Below are 21,378 nucleotides of genomic sequence, written 5' to 3'. Positions count from 1 at the left end.
TTCATTTTCATAAATTATATGTTGCTTGTATTTAAATATTACCAAACATTACCATTTTTATATTCAAGTTCATATAGAAGAAAGCACCGTAAGACAGCTCATTTTCTCTTCTTCCTGAGGATCTATCTTGTAAGGTGCTTACAGTAAAGGCAGAACCTAGAGGCAGTTGTACATTTCCATATCTTTGTTTTTAATTAACCAAAAGCAGTGACATTAATTGTTTGTGAGGTATTTTCTTCCGCAGACCTGTGACCTTAGGTGGGTAGCACAATGCTCATTATAAATGTGAAACTTGAACCTAGGGATGAGTTTGGACTCTGTCATTGTCCAATGTGTTTGCATTCACGGACTTAAAGGGGAATACAGTATTATTATTATTATTTTTTTTTTTTTGGTTCTTTTTTTCGGAGCTGGGGACCGAACCCAGGGCCTTGCGCTTCCTAGGTAAGCGCTCTACCACTGAGCTAAATCCCCAGCCCCTGAATACAGTATTATTAAACATAACTTTTGTGGGGTTGGGGATTTAGCTCAGTGGTAGAGCGCTTGCCTAGGAAGCGCAAGGCCCTTGGTTCGGTCCCCAGCTCCGAAAAAAAAGAACAACAACAAAAAAAAAACATAACTTTTGTTATTAAAGTGATACTATTCTGGAGCATGCTTAGCTGTGTACTGTTAGATAAATTTCTTCATTTTAATAAATCTCGGAGTCCAGAAAATCCCTTTGTACTGAGCAACAAAATGCCCAGAGTCTGTTAGAACACCATAGAGCAAGAATCTAGGCAAGGGAGTCCTGTGACCCACGGATACATGCAGCACCCTTATGATAAGTCCTCTGCAGATTACTGAGACTTCCTGAGTGGGAAATAATAATAATCAAAAAATAGCATGAAAATCACAAGGAGTGTGTATCCCCCGAGAGCCACCTGTTGGTGAGCCATAGTGCAGCTCTTCAGGATGTCCATTTACTGACATGTGAGTTCTTTTCTTTGGCTGCCATTCCCTTTTGCCTCACCTCACTTCTAAGCATCATCTTTGCGTTTAACCCTCTTCTTAATCTGGTTCTTATAATTTAATTAATTGAGTACATGGTCTCAGGCTTCTATATACTGACAAAACTCTTGTCCAGTTGAACCTGGTAGTTCTAAGGATAATTTATGCATCTAGGGTATTGGCAAGAAGTACTTTAATTTCTCTTTTCCTTCCCTGGAAGCTCCCCAGTTAAGGGGTCAGAACTTTGTAAGCCTTACCTTATTTGAGAAGAGTGCCGAGAAAAAGCAGTGAAAAGCAATCCCAGCAGCAGTGAGAAAATTCAGTTATTATCTACTCTCTGGTTTGCACACTTTCTCCTGTGCTGTCTTTAAACCCTGAGGTCATTTATCTGCTTAGACCAAGCAACAGGACTAAATTGAATTAATTTCTTGTCTTAGTTTTTGTTCTATTTCTGTGAAGAAACACCATGGCCATGACAATTTTTATAAAAGAAAACATTTAATTGGGAAGTTGCTTAGGATTTTAGAGAATCCTTGATCATCATGGCATGGACTATGGTGGCAGGCAGGCAGGGATTGAGAAAGGGAGACTGTGCCTGGCATGGGCTTTTGAAACCTTAAAGCCCACCCCTAGTGACACACCTCCTCCAACCAAAGGCCACACCTCCCAGTCTTTCTCAAACAGTCCCACTGATTAGGGATCACAGACTCAAACATGGGCCTGTGGGGACCATTCTCATTCAGACCACCACACTCTCACTCCTGGTACCAACTTCTGTCATCGTTACTGTGCATAGACCATGACCAAGACGACTCCAAAAAAGAAAGCAGTTAACTATGGTGACTTGCTTACAGTGTCAGAGGGTTAGTCTGTTATCATGGCAGGGAGTGTGGTGGAACCTGGGCAGCCATGGCTCTGGTAAAGTTAACTGAGAGTATTAAGTTTTGATCCACAGGCGGCAGAGAGTGACACTGGGCCTGGGGCAGGTGGGCTTTTGACTTAGAGGTTGGTTTTGTCCATTTATTTTGGTTTCACATTTTGTATTTTAACCTTTTGATAGACTTTTAGATATCTCTTTTAATGAGTAGGCCTTATATATCCTGAGACTTATGTTGAATAAATTTTTCATGAAAATACTTTAAAAGCTTGGAGAAATATATATATAATATCTATTCTTTTAAGAATTTTATGTGCTTTTAAAATTACTTTTGTTTTATTTGTGTGTGTGTGTGTGTGTGTGTGTGTGTGTGTGTGTGTGTGTGTGTATGTATTTGGAAGTTGGAGGACAAAGGACAACCTTGGTATCATTTCTTAGGAGCTGCTTGCCTTGTTTTTTGAGACAGTAATTCTTCATGGGTTTTAACTTGCCCAAGTGGCTAGACCGGCTGGCCAGTGAGCCTCAGGGATTTGTCTTCACCTTCATACCTCCATGCCTGGATTTTTACCATAGCTGGCTTTTTTACATGGGTTGTCGAGGGCAAACTTGGGTCCTTCTGTGACAAATACGTTGCCACTGAGCCATCTCTCACCCCCAAACTCTCTTTAAATAGAAACCAAGACACACACACACACACACACACACAAAAACAAACAAAAAAACCCCAAAAACTTAAATAGTATCAAGATCTTAAAACAATTCCCTGGTATTTAAATTTTACATTAGCACTAGCTGTCCTGGAACTCACAGAAATCCACCTGCCTCTGCCTCCTGACTGCTGGGATTAAAGGTGTGTGCCACCACATTTAACCTATAAAATCATATTTTAAGAACAAAACAAACATGTATGTATGTATGTATGTATGTATGTATGTATGTATATGTGGATCACTTGTTCTGGATGGGTAAATAGTAGCACAGGTAAGGCCTTCACTCACATTATTACTGTTTCTCTTTTAGCCGTTAGGAAAGTGAGTCCTAAGGCTATACCCAACAAAAAGGGGGTCCGAGTGGGATTTCGGTCCCAAAGCCTCAACAGAGAGCCACTTCGGAAAGATCCAGATATCGTAACAAAGAGGGTTCTTTCTGCAAGACTTCTGAAAATCACCGAGCTGCAGAATGAAGTGTCTGAACTACAGGTCAAGTTAGCCCAGCTGCTCAAAGAAAACAAGGCTTTGAAAAGTCTGCAGTATCGTCAGGAGAAAGCACTGAGTAAGTTCGAAGATGCAGAGAATGAAATCTCACAACTTATACACCGCCATAACGGTGAGATTACTGCGCTCAAAGAACGCTTAAGAAAATCTCAGGAGAAAGAGCGGATGGCAGAGAAAAGAGTGAAAGACACAGAAGGGGAACTATTTAGGACGAAATTTTCCCTACAGAAACTAAAAAAGATCTCTGAGGCCAGACACCTACCGGAGCGAGACGATTTGGCCAAGAAACTAGTTTCAGCAGAGTTAAAATTAGACAACACCGAGAGAAAGATTAAGGTAAAATTGTACGCCTTTCCGTTGTGTTCTGTGTCTGGTTCTCACTGGGCGTGGGGCGCCATCTGAGCAGTCCGTTGTAGCTCAGCCTTTGCTTAGACCTGACTGTAGTCTTTAATGCTGATTTTCTAGGATAGAGATTAAGGACAGAGCTGACTGGTGGTGCAGGCCTTTAGTCCTGACACTCAGGAATCAGAGGCCAGGGCATCTCTGTGAGTTTGAGACCAGACTGGACTACATTCTAGGCCAGCCAGTGGTGCATAGTGATACCCTGGCAGAAACACAAAAGAAATTCAGGGCAACTGAGAATGTGTGTTTAGGGGCTCAGAGAGAGTTTAGAGTGTCCAATGCCTGCTCCTCAAACAGAAGGACCCGAGTTCTACCCCCAGCACTTACAGAAACTTAGCTGGGTATGGTAGGTGGTAAGCACTTCAGTGCTGGGGAGAGGAGGTGCAGACAGGTAAATCTTTGGCGCTTACTGAGCAGCGAGCCTGGTCTACTTGTTGAGCTCCAGGTACTAGTTAGTGAACGATGGTACACAGGAACAAGGAAGGAAGCCCAAGGTTGATCTCTGGCCTCCACACCCATGGATGCATACCTTTGCTTACATGGAAGATTATACATTTAATAGCTAGATGTCAAAGACTGCATATTACTAATAACCCATATGGGGATGGGTAAGTTGGAATCTTAGTTATTTCTGGAAATATTCTCTTTGGCTTTTTGGATTGTCTTAAAAAACAGTGATGTATAGTAAATACTCCGAACAACAACAACAAAAAAAAATCTCTTTTCATGAGGAAGGAGAAAGATCATAAGGGTCATGGACCACTGTGACCAAAAGCTAAAACAAAAAGGGGACTGTCTAGAGGAAAGAAGAGCCCATGTGGGCTAAGGGACATGGTGGGGCTGAGGGGTCGGTGGAGGAGGGAAGCAATGAGAAGGAAGGATGGTGGCACACAGGCATGAGATGGGTTAGTGAGTGTGAGAGGCCCTTTGTATAAGAGACCCTCCTGACAACAGTCTGTGCAAGGAGAGGGGGGCGTGGATAGGCCTAGAGCGCTGGCATGTGCGTGTAACGGGCATGTGGGAAGCTGAGGAAGGCCTGAGTTCAAGGCCGGCCTTGACCGTAGTAAGACTGTCTCTTAAAAAAGGGTACTGTTCATTGTTGTTAGTTTGTTTTGGGTTTTTACTTCCTACTTTCGAGATCATTATAGATGAAATGCATTAATAGGAAAACTACATACAGAGTCTCTGTTCCAGTTATCTGGTGTCTCCTGTATTTTATAACCATCTGACAATTTGGAGTCTGGGATTTGGTTCTAATACAGTGAGATGATCCAGGAGACTCCGCTTTGTACTCATGGGTATTGTGATGCACAATAATTTCATACCTGGCCTTTTGGTTTTTGTTATTTTGGTGGCCATGGCTCCAGTCAAGATATGGATCAGCAATAACTTTTACCCTTCTCCTCCCCGACCTAAGATGCCCAGTAACAGGTATCTCTATAGTTCTGTCATTTCAAGATTGCTCTGTAACTAGAGTTGTTTATTACAGAGGCTTGACGCTGGTGTATGTCACTTACACTGTAATGCCAGTTGTTAAGTAAGCCAGTAGCTTTAGATTTCTGAGTTGTGCCTGACAGTGTAGTGACTGGATGTCATGGAATAGCCAACTGAAGGATATCCCCTAGTTTTCATACTAGCCAGTAAGAATGCTAAGACCAGTCATGTACAGATTGTCTATATGAACACGGCTTTCATTTCTCTGGGATGTGTACCGGAAGTACGTGTGCTGGATTGTAGGGTAAGTGTGCTTGTCTGTACAGAAACGACCAGCACCTTCCCAGGACAGCAGTGCCCGGGCATGTCTGTCAGCAGTGCCTTCTGCTCTGTTTCTTCTCATCCGTATCTGGTTGGCATTAACCCCGTCCTCACAAGCCCGCAGTGCCTTACTGTGCGTTTCCTAAGAGGTTGGAGTTGAACATCAGTTCATGATTTTTATTCAGTATCTTTTTTTTTTTAAATTTTGTTCTTGGTGGGTTTATTTTTTCTCATTTACCAAATGAATTATTTGTGTGTAGTTTTTTATGTTGATTTTTTGGAAGTTCTTTATTTTTCTTGATACAAACCTTTTTAAAAATGTATGGTTTGCAAATCTTTCTGTAACTTTACTTACCATCTTTGCAGATGGAAAGATATTTCAAGAAGGAAAGATTTTCATTTCATTGTGGTACACTTTAAAAGATTTTCTTTTGAAAAGATTTTTCTTGTTGTCAAGTCTAAGAACAATTCACCTCTGTTTTCCTTTGTAGCATTAAAGGTGTTCTTTTGTTTTGTGACTAAAAGTAGTTGTTTTTCTAATTTTCATTAAGGAATAAGTGACAAAAATATATGTTTAAAACATACAGCTCAGTATTTTATAAGCACTGTGTTTTATGTTTTACATGTAAGATAGTGGTTTATTTTGAGTTTATTTTTTGTGCAAGGGGTTGTGGTTAGGCCCAAGAATCAGGTCTCTGTTGCTCTCTTGTCTTCCTCTTCACCTGGGCATCTTTTACAGACACCAGTTATACATATTTTTAAGGGCTTCTTTCTAGTTCTCTAATCTGTGCTGCTGACCTAAATATCAGTCTTCTGTTACCACACACCCTTGAACCTTAACACAGAGAGTGACTTCTTATAGGCTTCTGAAATTTTTTAAATCTACGTTAGATCTTCTGACTGTCTTAAAAGATTTAGAGTGTGTGTGTGTGTGTGTGTGTGTGTGTGTGTGTATTTGCGTGTGTGTGTTTGCATCAGATCCCTGGTAGTTGTGTTACAGGCAGTTTTGAGCTACCAGATTTGAATGCTAGGAACCCCACTTGGTTCTTCTGGGGGAGCAGCAAGCACTCCTAACTGCTGAGCCATCTCTCAGCCTCTCCGTGTGTGTTGTAAAGTGAGCTTCTCTGCAAACATCCTTGAGCTCTGATAGGAATTGCTATATGCATAGATGACTTTGCAGTGACCGCCACCGGAGCTGCTGCATTTTCCACCTCCAAGTGCAAGGTGTCTCTCTGATTTGACTCATTTTTGATTTCTAAATAGCAATATTTTCTTGGATCATTTCTAAAGTTATTTTTTAATTCAAAGCTTATTTCATTGTAAAATTAGATTTTCAGTTGAATGTTTTATGTATACAAAGTAGCAATGTGGTTTTAGAAATGACCCAAGTTTTAGATAGTAAACTTACAAGCTCTAAGTCTGAGATCTGACCTGGACTGCTTCTGTGTAACTAAAGTTGTGCTGAGATCAGTGTTTAACATGCAGTCAGGGACCTTCCTGTGCCCAGTTGGCAAATGTCACGTCTGCTGCCACACCTTCCTCCTTTCTCTCCTGAGTTGTTCTTCCCACTCATCCCTCCAGAGAGAGATCTTCTCTACCTCTTCGCCTACTCTTTTATCCTCACAACAACTTTGGCGGTGGACTCATTGTACGTAATTATTTCTTTCAGAAGTTCGTTAATCAACCCAGAACTTGAAGTCATTGTTACTAAGTTTATAATTTGGCTAGGAAATGTGGCCAATTTCTTCAATTTCATCTCTCCACTCTAAATTAATCCCCCCCGTCTAGGTCAGTTGGTGATGGTTAAGAGAGGCGGTGGGGTGCTTCTTTGTGAGGTTTCATGTTTCCCACACTATACCTCAAGGGCACCTGGCTGGGCCTGACAGCTGCACTGTTCCTGTACTGCTGCAGTGGTCATCGTTTTCCCCTGAGGCTGACTGGCTGTGTGGTGACGAGGACTGTTTGTTCCTTTTTGATGTTTTTTAAATATCTTGTCTGTGTATGGATCACAAAAATTTTATATCCTTCAGCTTGTATTGCTTCACTCGCTTATATTTTACTTTTATATGCATTTTATTGTGTATATTTAACATACAGAACATGATGTTATTACAAGAGACAGACATATACTAAAAATGGTTATAATAATAAAACAAAGTATTTGTCATCTGAAGTGGTTGTACATGTTTCCTCTCTGCGACACGAATAGTTACCATGTGCTCATATAATTAAAATCTCGGGCACATTATAGCAATTAACATCATTTTCATATTGCATATCACATTTTTGGCATTTTTGAGTTTTTATATTCATTTTATTTTTGGAGGCTTTCATGCATGAGTACCATAATCTTTTATGCTCAATACTCTCTTCCTCCAACTTACCCCGTGTGCTCCCTTTCACTCCCTCTCAACTGCATAGACTCTTTAATTATTGTTATATTGTATATGAAACAGTCTGAAGAGTCCATTCAGGGCTGTTCATCTGTACATGTGATTAGGGATGACTTGGGATTAGATAACCTGTCAGGGGGCTCATCCCTGGGGCAGACCGAGTCTTCCTCTCTCAGATGCATTAATGGCCTGTAGTCTTTATCAGTAGATGGGGCCTTAGGAGATTTCCCCCATCCATGTAGATATGTCAATCAATGATACTGCTTTTTGGGTCTTATTTAGGAGACCATATTGTTTAATATTTTATGGGTGCAGCTTCCCTGTCATAGAAATTAGAATCTTGCAGCAGATGGCGCGGTCCCCTGACTCTTACGATCTTTCCCTCTTCTTCCACAATGTTCTCTGAGTCTTCAGTACAGGGGTTTTATTGTGGCTGTATCTGTTGACAAGGCTTGGCACCTGCGTTCTCTCTGCGTTTTGATCAGGCGTGGATCTCTGTCTCCATCTGCTATAAATGAAGCTTCTTTGACGAAGAGTTAGAGCTACACCTCACCATGGGTCTCAGGATGGGTGTTCAGTTAGAAATTATCCTGGTTTAGGAACACGATAATAGCAGGTTCTCCTCTAGGGTCTATGAGCTTATAGCACAGGAGGCTGGCTAGGTTCAGTCCAAGTAGGTGACAATTGGTTAACCCAAGATGTGTCACTGTTAGACCCTGGGTTTGTTTGCCATGCTGGTCATTATTATGGGGTTGTAGGCTTTACAGATGGGTAGGAATTTTAATTGCAACATGCATAACACTGGGAGAAACTATGAGAGCTAGTGTCTCAGGAAGGAAGCTCCTAGGTCACTTCCAGCTTGATTTCTCCTTGTTCTGTGACTGACGTATGTGGTGGCTTCAGCAATAGGGCCTTACCTTCTTCAAATTCTGGAAGGCAACCAGGGGCAACATCATACCTATATTGTTGGAGGACTCCCTTGGACTCCTCTGATAAATGGCTGGAAGGGAGATTTTCCCATCTCTTACACTGGGCTGCTTGTTGTTGTTGTTGGTGGTGGTGGTGGTGGTGTGTGTGTGTGTGTGTGTGTGTGTGTGTAATATGTATGTTTTAAGGTAATATAGCAATGTGTGTTTCTCTATGAGTCTTTTTTACCCCAATCATTGTTTCCTTAATTCTTCCTCCCGCTCTTCAGTATTGCCCTCCTTCTCTCCTCTGGAATGTTCCCATCACTAGTTTTTCCTTCCCTCCTCCATAGCACCCGGGTCTCACTGCCCTCCTCTTTAGGACTTCTCCACATTCTGGTCCGCAGTTCCACAGTGACTCCAGGTTATAGACTCACAACTAAAGATTCAGAACCAGGATCCGTAAATTATCAAGAACAAGGCTGGCTGTAGTATTAACTATTTTAAATTCTGCCCTGGGGCTTCTACCCCAGCTTTGGTTATTGAGTTCCCAGATAGAAAATACACACAGCCTTTATATTTTTAATAAGCCTTAAGCAGCACAATCGCTGGGTAGCTGTCTACCCTCCATGCTGTTAGAATCTATTTCCCTATGGATAGCCCCGAATTATTACTGTGTTTCACCTGGGATGCGCTTAGCTCCAATTGGGCAGCCCTCAGTGCCACACTCTCTCTTACCTCATGACTATTTCTCCTTTTTCCCCTCCTGCATGTTCCTCTTCTCCTCCCTTCACGCCTGAGAAACTGCAACCCCACCTATGTCTGTCCTTCCCAGCTATTGGCTGTTGGCATCTTTATTTACTAATCACAACCAACTGGTTAGAGTCGCCTAGCTAGTCTCTGGGGCAACCAGTCTTGGGAGCCCAAATTAGCGTTAGAATACAAGCAGCTCAAGCCCACCGGGGCGGGGTGGGGGTGGGGGTGGGGGTGGGGGTGGTATTTACCTTTCCGGGTCCAGGTTACCTCACACAGTGTAACAATATATTCCAGTTTCATCCACTTAATTGTAAATTTTGGGATTTTTCTTTACAGCTGAATATTATTCCATAGTGTATATGTACCACACTTTCTAGGTTGTTTCTCTTCCTAGCTGTTGAGAACAGAGCAGCGGCTGAGAAGTTACCTGTGGAATAAGAGGCCAGGCCTTTTGTGCATGTGCTGACAAGCGGTACAGCTGGGCCACGCGCTGGACCTCGATTTAGCTTTGTGAGGGTTTCGCACACTGATTTCTAGAGTGATTGGACCAGTTTGCAAAATCGCCATCGACGAATGAGGGTTCCATTCCCCTCATTCTTCAGTCTTGGTTGTAATTTGTTTGCTTGATCTTAGCTGTTCTGACTGGGGTGAGGAGAAATGTTTGAATTCACATTTTTTTCTAATGGGTAGGGATAATTACAGGATTCTTCTTTTTCCTTTTGAGACCTCTCTGTTCAGATCCCTATTTTTAAGTTGGGGCTTTTGTTTTCTTGACTGTTTTTTTTCTTTAAATATTCTCAATAGTACTTCTCTATCAGATGAATAGATAACAATTCTCTCCCGCTCTGTGGGCTTCCTTTTCAGTAGCTGGATTGTTGCCTTTACAGAAACGTTTTAGTTCTATGAGGTCACATTTGTCAGTGGTTGGCCTTGTCCTCAGCAAGGGGAGCCCCATAAAGAAAGCCCGTGCTTAGACCCCTGCTGTAGGAGACCATCTCGTTTTCTTCTGCTGTCCCCACTTCAGATGTCACACCTTTCCTCCACTTGGAGTGAAGTTGTGCAGGGTGACGGTGTCATGGGTCTAGTTCCGGTCTTCTATGTGTGGACGCCAGCACCGTTGGCTGGAGGAGCTATCTCTTCTCCAGTGGGTATTTTTGGCATCAAATAAGAAATGGCTGTAGTTACATGCACTCAAATTTGGGTCTTCCGTTTTGTCCAATTGACCTCCATGTCTGTTTTGGTGCCTTAACCACGCCATTTTTATTACTATAGCTCTGTAGCATAGCTTGAACCTCTGGCATCGTTCCTTTTCTCAGGACCGCTTTGACTTCCAGGTCTTTGGTGGTTCTGCACGAACTGTAGGCTATTATTTTCATTTGGGTGGGGATTTTAGTTTTCTTTGATTTCAATGTAGATTTTTTAAATGTTAGGATTCCATTCTTGGCTGGAACTTGGAAGAGTCAGCTTGAGGTTTATACAGACATCAGGCCGTGGTGTTTACTCCTTTCACCACGTGCACTTACTCTGAGGAGTAGAAGGAGGTGTTTTTACAGCACTGAGTTTAGCTAGCTGATGTCGACAGCCTTTCCCATGAACATCACCTATTTGGCTGCACATTTGTTATTTGATGGGAGTAACAGGATGCCTGGGAGCTCAGCAGTTTAGGAGTAAGATCAATAGTTTAGAAATGGATATGTGTTTACAGAGATAAATAGTGAAACATTTCAGCCTGGGCAGTGGTGGCTCTCGCCTTCAATCCAAGCCCTGGGGAGGCAGAGGCAGGCAGATCTCTGGGTCTCATCCGGTCTACAGAGTGAGTTTCAGGATAGCCATGGCTACCCAGAGAAACCTTGTCTTGAAAAACCTTTAGTGAAGGATTTCAATGGAGTTAGCTCCCCTGACAGTTGACTTCCTCCTTTGGGAATCAGCTCAACTATAGTAATGCTTGATCCAAGCCCAGGACACACTAGGGTGAACACCTTAATGGAGTTAATCATGCTAAACACTGTACAAAGAACTGGCACCTAAATCAGAACACATGTTTAGCCCTTATTTAAAATTACTTTTTACCTTTATTTGGGGTTTTATATGCTTTTATTTTGGGTTTTACTTCAACAAATTTATACATGAATTTGTCTTCTTAATGCCATTTAAATTAAACATGAAATATATGATACAGTCAAAAAAATTGAATACCATTGGGATACCATGCTTTGAGATGTATATATATCTCATCATGACCAAGAAGCAAGCTGGGGAGGGAAGGGTTTATTCAGCTCACACTTTCACATTGCTGTTCATCACCAAAGAAGTCAGGACAGGAACTCACACAGGGAAGGAACCTGGAGGCAGGAGCTGATGCAGAGGCCATGAAGGAGTGCTGCTTACTGGATTGCTTCCCCTGCCTTGCTCAGCTTGCTTTCTTACAGAATCAGGGACCACCGGGCCAGGGATGGTACCACACAAAATGGGCTGGGTCCTCCCCACTTGATCACTACTTGAGAAAATGCCTTACAGCTGAATCTCATGGAGGCATTTCTTCAAAGGAGGCTCCTTTCTCTGTGATAACTCCAGCTTCTGTCAGGTTGACACACAAAACCAGCCAGTACACATGGAAACTTTCAAAAAAGATTTTTAACAGCTTTTTCAAATGCATAGCACATTGTTGTGTATAGTTAACCTTCAGAGTAACAACACTGTTGTCTGTGATCACCCTTCTGCATCACAGCTATGTTGGCTGTGGTCACCCCTCTGCACCATGGTGGCTGCGGTCACCCCTCTGCACCGTGGTGGCTGCGGTCATCCCTCTGCACCGTGGTGGCTGCGGTCATCCCTCTGCACCGTGGTGGCTGCGGTCCTCCCTCTGCACCGTGGTGGCTGTGGTCCTCCCTCTGCACCGTGGTGGCTGTGGTCCTCCCTCTGCACCGTGGTGGCTGTGGTCCTCCCTCTGCACCGTGGTGGCTGTGGTCCTCCCTCTGCACCGTGGTGGCTGTGGTCCTCCCTCTGCACCGTGGTGGCTGTGGTCCTCCCTCTGCACCGTGGTGGCTGTGGTCCTCCCTCTGCACCGTGGTGGCTGTGGTCATCCCTCTGCACCGTGGTGGCTGTGGTCATCCCTCTGCACCGAGGTGGCTGTGGTCATCCCTCTGCACCGTGGTGGCTGTGGTCACCCCTCTGCACCGTGGTGGCTGTGGTCATCCCCCTGCGTCACAGTTCTTTGTTGTTTTCTTTAGTCACTATACTGTATAGCAGCAGGCCTTAGCACTTTATTGAATAGTCATCTTAAAATAGGATCCTATTTTATGTTCCTTAATATAATACTACAAATTTTAATTCTTAAACCTGATTTGAAAGCACAAAAACATGCTTTAGTTTTAGGAAGCAGTAGTCTCAAACCTTTAAAGGTTACCGGCAATGCTTCTCCAACCAAGCTTTTGTCTGTGGGTTCTTCTACTGATGTTAGCCACATTAGGAACCACAACTTAACAGTTAAATTGTTTACCTTATTTAAGCAATGATAAATAAGTGCTTCCGTTACATTATCAAATGTTTTCAGTGTAAGTGCTAGCCGAGTGGTTAAGAGAATGTCCTCTCGAGCAGAGGACCCCGTTTCAGTTCCCAGCACCCACATGACAGCTCACAGCCACCAGTTGGAGTGTCCTGTTCTGGCGTCCAGGGGCACCAGGTACATAGGAAACCTACACGCCTATCTACAGGCAAGCACTTAGACCCAGAAAATAAAAATTAACCGTTGTGTTAGTGTTTTGTTTTCTGAGACAGGGTTTCTCCGTGTAGCCCTGACTGTCCTGGATCTCATTCTTCTGTAGATCATACTGGCCTCAAACTCAGAGATCTGCCTTCCTCTGTCTTTACCTCCCAATTGCTGGGATTAAAGATGTGCGCCAGCACCACCTGGCTAAATAAATCTTTTTTAATAAACATTTTTTAATAATAATTTTTCTGAACTTGAAATAATTCAGGGTGGAATTGGTTTGTATTACATATTTGTAAGTTTCTTTAATGCCTGACTCAGGAGAGGACAGCTGGGTCCTCACTCTGCTTCTCATTCACTGTTACAATATGTTATTATGATTGATAAGTATGCAGACAATTCTGCCTCACACAGATGTTGGTAGTAATTAGAAAACAGAGGCATATTTAAAAAGCACTTTAAACAAGTGGATGTTCTTTAATATTGTTCTAAAACTTATGTTGGTATTCTCCAGACTTTGGGTGCCTTCCAGAACGAGGCTGTAGGAGCAGATTAATCGTAGCAGTCACCAACAGTCTGTCCTGAAACAAAGTCAGGGATTATGACCATTATAGGAATCTAGAGTCATCAAACAGAAAATCGTCTTTCAGCCTTTGCAGAAAGTTAAACTGTCATCACATGTACATAAGTTTTTGATAAGAATTGCAGTGAACTGTGAGGGGTGCATTTAGTATGAAAGTTCAGCTCTAATTTTAACATCGGATTAACACAGAGTGAGCTATGGTGTTAAGAAAGCATGATGAGACTATTGATGTCGTCTCTGTCTGTAGGCAGCTGGTGAAATTTAGGAAGCAGTTTGCTATTGTAGAGCTCAGTATTTATCACTGGGAAAGAAAGCCTGGGTAGACTTTTCATCTGGTAGATTTTCCTATTAGATACCGTTACTCAGTTTCCCTTTACTTCAGGGGTTCCCTAGAGTAGACTGGTGCCTCTTGTTAAAACAGTACTGCTTCTCAGTAAATGGTCTTTAGAAGCAAGGACTAATTGAGCATAGCTTCCTTTCTCTCTGGCCAGGTAGGTCCATTTCTCTCCCTGCCGCCTCCCTCTAGCGGCCAGAATCTGCTCTCAGAGCTTTTCTCCCCAAATCCAGAAGCTCTGCCATTGCCTTGCCTCTTCCTGTGCTATTTTTAACAGGAGAAGTGAATTAAGGCAATAATGGACATCAAGTCAACAGGTTACCTCTGTTTTTGCCCTCTTGTCTGTGACTCTTGTCTTAACCCCCAGGCTTCAGCTGGTGCACCTGAGGAATCAAATGATGGGGTTGGTGCTGTTAAGCTCTGGGATCTGATGGGTCTAAGTCCTACTTCATTTTTTATTATCATATCCATCAATCATCTATCTGTCCATCTATCTGTCTGTCTGTCTATCTATCTATCTATCTACCATCTATCTTTCTATCTATCATCTCTATCATCTATCTGTCTGTCTGTCATCTATTTTTTGTGTTTGTGTGCACGTGCAAGCATGTGTGTATGCGTGTGTGCGTATGTATCTCTGTCTCTATGTAGTGGCTTGCATACCATGGCATGCTAGTGGAAGTCAGAGGAAGTCAAAGTTCTCTCCTTTTTCCATGTAGACCCTAGAAATTGAATCTGGGTCATGAGGCTCGGTTATGAGTACCTGCATCTTCTAAGCCTTCTCACCGGCCCTGAAGTCATAATGTATGAGCCTTCCATGTGCCTCAAATGCTTTTAGTTGGGAAACCTTTCAATTCCTCTGATTAAAATTGTTTTTTTAAACGATTTACTTTTAATTTTGGGTATATGTGAGTAGAGATATTATGTAGATATGTAAATGCAGGTGCCTGCAGAATCCAGAGGAGGGTATGGGAGCCCACAGAGCTTGAGTCACAGGTAGCCATGAACCATTCCCAGTGAATGTTGGGAATTGAACTCTAGGCCTTGGAGAAAACAATAGCCATCCCTTCATATAACTATATCCCTTCATGTAATATCCCTTTATATAACTATTATTAAATATTATAGAGATGAAAACACGAAGTGCTTGAAAAAGAAAACTCAGGTTGTTGCTATTTTTTACTCTAAAACAATTCTAAAAAATGACCAGAGGGGTTGAGAATTTAGTTCAGTGGTAGAGCGCTTGCCTAGCAAGCGCAAGGCCCTGGGTTCAGTCCCCAGCTCCGAAAAAAAAGAAAAAAAAATCAGAGAAAAAAAATGACCAGGACATACATACATACACACACACACACACACACACACACACACGTATGTGTGTATATAAATTTATGTATATATATATATATAACTAAATATTATTATACCTATATATTTAGTGACTTCAACAGTTATGTTTGGAGGATCCATGGTAACTTCTGATTTTATAGGGCAATTGTTTTAGTTTTGTGCTAATATTTACATGAGAATTTTTGAGCTGAAGAAGTAACATAGGCTTTAACTTCTTTAACAAGAGGGGCGGGCTTTAACACTGAAGAGGTTTGCAGTGAAGTGCGATTTCCTCAGTCTGTGGAATACTTAAGCATCGAATCAGTCCCCTCGAGGAAGCAGTCTTTCCTTGCAAGCCGCTAGCGGTGTACACTGTCATACATACCCTCCTGTCAGACGGGGGTGCACCCTAACAACTCCTTGATTCATTACTTCACTGCGCATGCGCTTTGCATGCTGGGACGGCCAGGCCAGGTCCACAGGCTTATGCAGCAGCCCCGTACAGACAGGCGTTCCCTGTCTCATTATGTTTCATTGAAGACTGTTAGAAGACTTTACAAGCAGAGCCGTGGCTGTAGCCAAGGTTGGTGCAGACAAAGCTGCTGTGACCATGGAGACGTCTCTAGGTGTTACTCTGCATGTCACGTTAGGCCTTGTCCCCGCTAACTTTCAATTGACCGTGTCTCTAAAGGTCAGGAACCAGCCTAGTTTGGTTTTGTGCTCACACTACTGGATGTTGAATATGCTCCCTGGAAGGGAATGAATGTCTCAGGAGAGAATGAGTGACCGGATGCAGTGAGGAGGCTGCTGTGACAGGTGCAGAAATGTGGAGGGTGGCTAGTGTGATAATGTGTGAGATCCAAATGCAGTTTCCCCTTGGCTCAAAATTTGGCTCTGAACAGGGTCATAAAACTTGATTAAGGTTAACTATTAACTTTTCATTTATAAAAAGATTAACTCTGAGAGTATGTATTGTGGGACCTCTGGCTTGAATAGTTCAGGTTCTAGAAAGAATGTATTTTTAGTTTTTTAGACTGTATTACTGCTTAAAGTACCAACAGTGGGGGTTATTTAGGTATGGCAATACCCATGGGGTAGGAGGTATTGTTAACTCTGACTTATTGCTCAGAGTACCTATAATAACATGTACAAAATGTTACCAAGCTGCCATGTAGAAAGCAAACAGGACAGCTAGGAAGCTAAAACGAGCAGCAGAAGCAGTACCAGCACAGCAGCAAGCCTGTCTTACACACCATGCTGAACCAGACAGAGCCAGTCTTTGAGTTGGCTGAGCAGGTAAAGGTGACTGCGGCCAATTTTGATGACCCGAGTTCAATCCCAGGGACTCATATGGTGGAAAGGGAGAACTTACCACCAGAGATTGTCCTCTGATGCACACATGTGCTCTGTGGCACAGGTGCATGTGTACACACACACACACACACACACACACACACACACACTTTTGTGTACAAATGTAATAAAATTTTTAAAAATAAATGAAATACGAAGGCATAGATCAGACTAAGAGAAAATATCACTTCATTGTTCAAAGGACTGCGGCACGGAAGAGGAGAAACATTTTGGGGCGGGGGGAGTTCTTGGTGCAATACTAGTCAAATGAACATTACATAGAGACTGATTTCCGCTCATCCATTTGTAAGGAAGACCTTCCCAATCATTGAGATTGCCTTGCCATCTGCCTGGGTCGTCCTATGCAGGAGCCTGTAGGGTGGGCTGGTGAGGTGAGTGTCAGGCCTCTTGCTTCACAAGGCTGAACTCTTCAGAACTGAGCGCTAGCACATTGAATAGCGGTTAAGATAACAGGAGGAGACCCATTGAGACAAACGATGGCCTAATGACTCTCCCAGTGATATTCAGTGGTGCTTGAGGACAGTCCTCTTTGCTAGGGAAGACTGAGCAAGCAGAAGGCAGGCAGCAGCTTTGAGTTTGCTGCAGAGCTGTTGGGCCATGAGCCTGTCTCTTCCCACCTAGAGATCACAACTTGTAAGCATCCTTCTGGATCTTTCTGTGTGAGTGAGAATCATGCAGAACAGGGAGGTGGTACTGGGTTTTGTTTTAGTAATGAACTGTATCATAGCAGGTGTTTGGATCCCTGCCTTTGCTTTATCCTCAGGAATGATTAGTGCATTCCTGTTCCACTAGTGTGATACATTTAGATTTACTTAGATACATTAGGGATAATGTTACTTAATGCAGTTTACATATTGCTTAGTTCTTTATGCTAATACCGGAGAATTTTATGTCAACGTTCACATAGAGTTTTATTTTATTCTACGCTGTCCTTGTGCAGTTTATAAGACTCAAGGCTATACAAGTCTCTTGTGGAATGATATGTAAGGGATCCTCTTTTCACTCTTTACTACGTTTCCCCTCCTAAGTCTCTGGATTGAACACTTCTCTCAAAGTTTGCATTTGTTTTTTGTTTCTGCTGATTATGCCTCTCATCTAAGACCTAGAGACTGATGGTGTGTATTCCATTTTCAGTCCTTCAGAGTACTTTATATTTGTTCATTTCTTCATAGGTTTTATATTTCCACCATTAAGTTAACATCTATTATTGGTAGTATATATCATTGCACATGTTAATGGGATTCACTTGGTATTTCCATATATGCATATGACATGGATCATGATAGCTTCTGTCTCCTGCATCCATCCCTAGTGGTCACTATTCTGTTTTTAGAACGATGGATTTCTGTTTCCGCATGTGTGAAAGTGTGTGATACATGTCTTCCTGTGTCTGGCTTATTTTGCTTAGCAGGATGACTTCCATTGAATTTTCTGAAAATGACAGAACTTTTTTCTTCTCAGTTAAATAATACTCTATGGTACATGGGTATGTATGTAAATGGTATGTGTATGCATGTATATGATATGAATATATATGTGGCATATATGTATGTATCTATATGGTATGTGTATATATGCATATGGCACATGTGTATGTATATATGCTATGTGTGTATGTGTATATAAGATACATGTGTACATGTATATGTGATATGTGTATGTGCATAATGGTATATTTATATGTATATATATGTATGTGTATATGTGATACATGTATGTGTATAGTGGTATATGTATATGTATATATGACATGTATGAATGTGTTTATGTGATATATGTAAGCATGTAATGGTATAGGTATTTATGTATGTGTGTATATGGTATGTATGTGTATATATGATGTGTGTATGTGTATATATGGTATATATATGATGTATATGTATATACATTACATGTATTACATTATTTCATTTATATTTTTATCTCTTTACAAGCACTTAGTCAGAGTCTTACTGTTAGGAATAGTGCAGTAGTACACACGGGCAGCCGGCGTCTCTTGTAAGTTAAACTCTCCCTTTGTTAAATTGTCAGGTGTATTGTCACAGGAAAGTCACTAGGGTTTAGCAATGACTCTATCAATACTGGCTTCTGTTTATGGGAGCTACTTCATAGCTGCTTCAATCTTGCTGCTTATTCTAGATCCATTCAGTTGTGTATGTCATCTTCATTCAGCTCCAGCAGACCGTATGAGTCTAGGCATGGAACTGCTTCTTCTAGCTTCCAGTTTACTAGAAGTGTCCCAAATATCAAGTAAAATCCTTTGGATTTCATTGGTATCTGTTGCCACATCCTCTTTTCATGTCTAATTTTATTAATTTGGGTTATTATATTTTCTCTCTCTTCTTTCCCTCCTGCACCCCTTTCTTCTCCCCTCCCCCATTCCTATGCACTTTGGCTAAGAGTTTTTTCATATTGCGGATCATGTATCTTTTCAGATAGCTAACTTTGTCTCACTAATTTCTTTAGTGTTGTTTGTTTGTTCCGTTCCCTCCCTCCCTCCATCCCTCCCTCCCTCCATCCCTCTCCCTCCCTCTCTCCTTCCTTCCTTCCTTCCTTCCTTCCTTCCTTCCTTCCTTCCTTCCTTCCTTCCTGTTTTGGTTTCCTTGTTTAACTCTGGCTGCCCTGGAACTCACTCTGTAGACTATGTTGGCCCTGAACTCAGAAATTCACCTGCCTCTGCCTCCCAGGTGCTGGGAGTAAAGGTGTACAACATGACTACCCGGCTAGTGTTGCTCCTTTAGTATTTGTTTTGTTAATTTTCTCCTCTGATCTTTATTATTTCCTCCCATCTCCTAATTTGGGGGTTGGGCTGCTCTTGTTTTGATATACCTTGATGTATATCAGTGGATTATTTATTTGAGACCTCTCTGGTTCTTTCAATGTAGGTCAGTACTGCGGTAACATCCCCTAGAACTCCCTGGTAAGTTGCGCTTTTACTTTCATTTGATTCGAGCATCCCCGTGATTTCCACAGTGACTGAGGGACATTGAGCAGTGTATCACTTTCAATCTCTGTGTGTGCATGCTTTCTCAGGTGTGTTTTAGAATTATCCTTTGATATTTGCATGCATGTGTACCTCCTCCCTCCGATCCTTTCAGCTTATCTTCCACATTTTCTTTGTTTGTTTCTGTGGTTTTTCTATTGCCTTCTAATTTTATAAGAAATTATTTCAGTTTTTATATATTTGGTACGATTTATTTTATGGCTTAAAATTGATCTATTTTGGAGACTGTTCCATGACCTCTTGAAAAGAAAGTCTGTTTATGGCTGTCGTGCGTGTTCCACAGATGTCTGTTAAGTCTGCTCCCCATGGCCCGTCTTAACTTGGAAGGTTTTCTGTGTGGTTATGATAGCATGCTTACTGGTAGAGTTGGTGTGATGAGATCAGCATTGTTTTATCTGGACCTGTAGTATTTGTTTATGGAACTGAGTGTAACAATGTGTGGTACATGTATGTGTACAACAATTGTATCCTCTTGATAGGTGTTTCCTTTTGCTAAGGATACGCTGCTCTTCATGGCCTCCAATTCTGGCTTGACGTCTGTTTTATTGCAATCACTCCACCTGCTCCTGCTGCTTACAGCTTCTGTGTGCTGCCCAAATCCCCTTCCAGCCTTTGCATGTCTTGGCCAACGAAGTTATATTTGTTTGTCACCTTGTGGGCTAGACTGAAGGTTTTAATCAGAGAGCTAACGATTACTTAGGTTCAGTGTTGACACTGAGAGTCATTTGCTACTCCTGTAACTTTGTTGGATTTTCTTCCCATTGGCTTCTTTGTGTACTTTTCATTCTTTTCTTTCTTATTTATTTATTTATTATAGAAATTCACCAAAGCTGAGTTAAATAGGCTTGATTCCTTCCTTATTCTCATTTTTAAAATCAATTTCTCTTGTAAAATATTTTCTATAATGCTAGTTTAGTAGTTATGAATTGCTTTATTTTTTTATTGTGCTTATTTTGGAAAACACTTTCTTTACATTAAAGGACACCTTTGCTCTGTATGGTGTCTTATAAGCAGTTGTTTACTCTCGGGTTTCAGATACAACGGTACATGTTTCGGTGGAATTTGGGCTTTCTGCAGAGAGACTTTGTTTCATTTTATCTATAATGTGCCTTGAAGACATTCTTTTCTGGTCATATCTAATTGGAATTCTAAATGTCTCTTATACTTAGATGTCTATTATTCAGCCTTGATGTAGAGAACAGTTTTAGGCTGTAATTTCACTGACTATGTTGTCTCTCTCTGTAGTTTGTACTATGGGCCCTTCTAGACATAGATTCTCAGGATTGGTTTCTTGATCACGTCCTGCAGTTTATGAGAATTGTGGTCAATGGAGTTTATGTCCTGATCAACAGACAAGAAAGTCTTGAGCACTGGGCAAGGGCCATGGGCACTGGGTGAACCTCTGAGCCCTGGCCCTGCAGTTGTCTCACCGGAAGCCCCTGCTCGTCTTGAGCACAGCTGGGATCTCTGTTTGCCCCACAGTGCTGGCTGTGGCTTTCCTAATGCATTCCCCTTTGCTCTGGCCTGTACTTTGCACCTGTGCATGTGTGAGGTGAGGTTACGCCAGTTCCTCAGGACCTTTGTGAGGCAAAATTCAAAAGTGTTTGGTTTGGTTTGGTTTGGTTTGGTTTGATACAGTTCCTTCTGCTGTACTTGGCCAAAAGGTTCCTTGACCCCAAGCAAGGCAATGTCTGTACTGTCACAGAAATCGAGGTATACAAAGGTTCCAAGCTCCTACGCATACAACTTCAAACAGCAG

The 21,378-nt window shown here is 42.0% G+C and overlaps 1 protein-coding gene across 19 annotated transcripts in view; it reads left to right on the top strand.

Annotated features, from left to right (window-relative positions):
* Positions 1-21,378, top strand: part of Lca5 (lebercilin LCA5) — a 67,326-nt gene that overhangs the window by 22,324 nt on the left and 23,624 nt on the right. For all 19 annotated transcript variants that reach the window (XR_010053951.1, XR_005487787.2, XR_005487788.1 and 16 more), the window contains one exon: positions 2,885-3,414. Coding sequence is in view for 15 of the 19 variants with exons in the window: in XM_039081165.1 (XP_038937093.1) it covers positions 2,885-3,414 (530 nt within the window). In the remaining 4 variants the exon portion in view is untranslated. The remainder of the gene's footprint in view (positions 1-2,884; positions 3,415-21,378) is intronic.

Source organism: Rattus norvegicus, chromosome 8 (genome assembly GCF_036323735.1).
Source record: "Rattus norvegicus strain BN/NHsdMcwi chromosome 8, GRCr8, whole genome shotgun sequence".
Classification (NCBI taxonomy): domain Eukaryota; kingdom Metazoa; phylum Chordata; class Mammalia; order Rodentia; family Muridae; genus Rattus; species Rattus norvegicus.
This window is presented reverse-complemented; position numbering and strand designations above follow the sequence as displayed.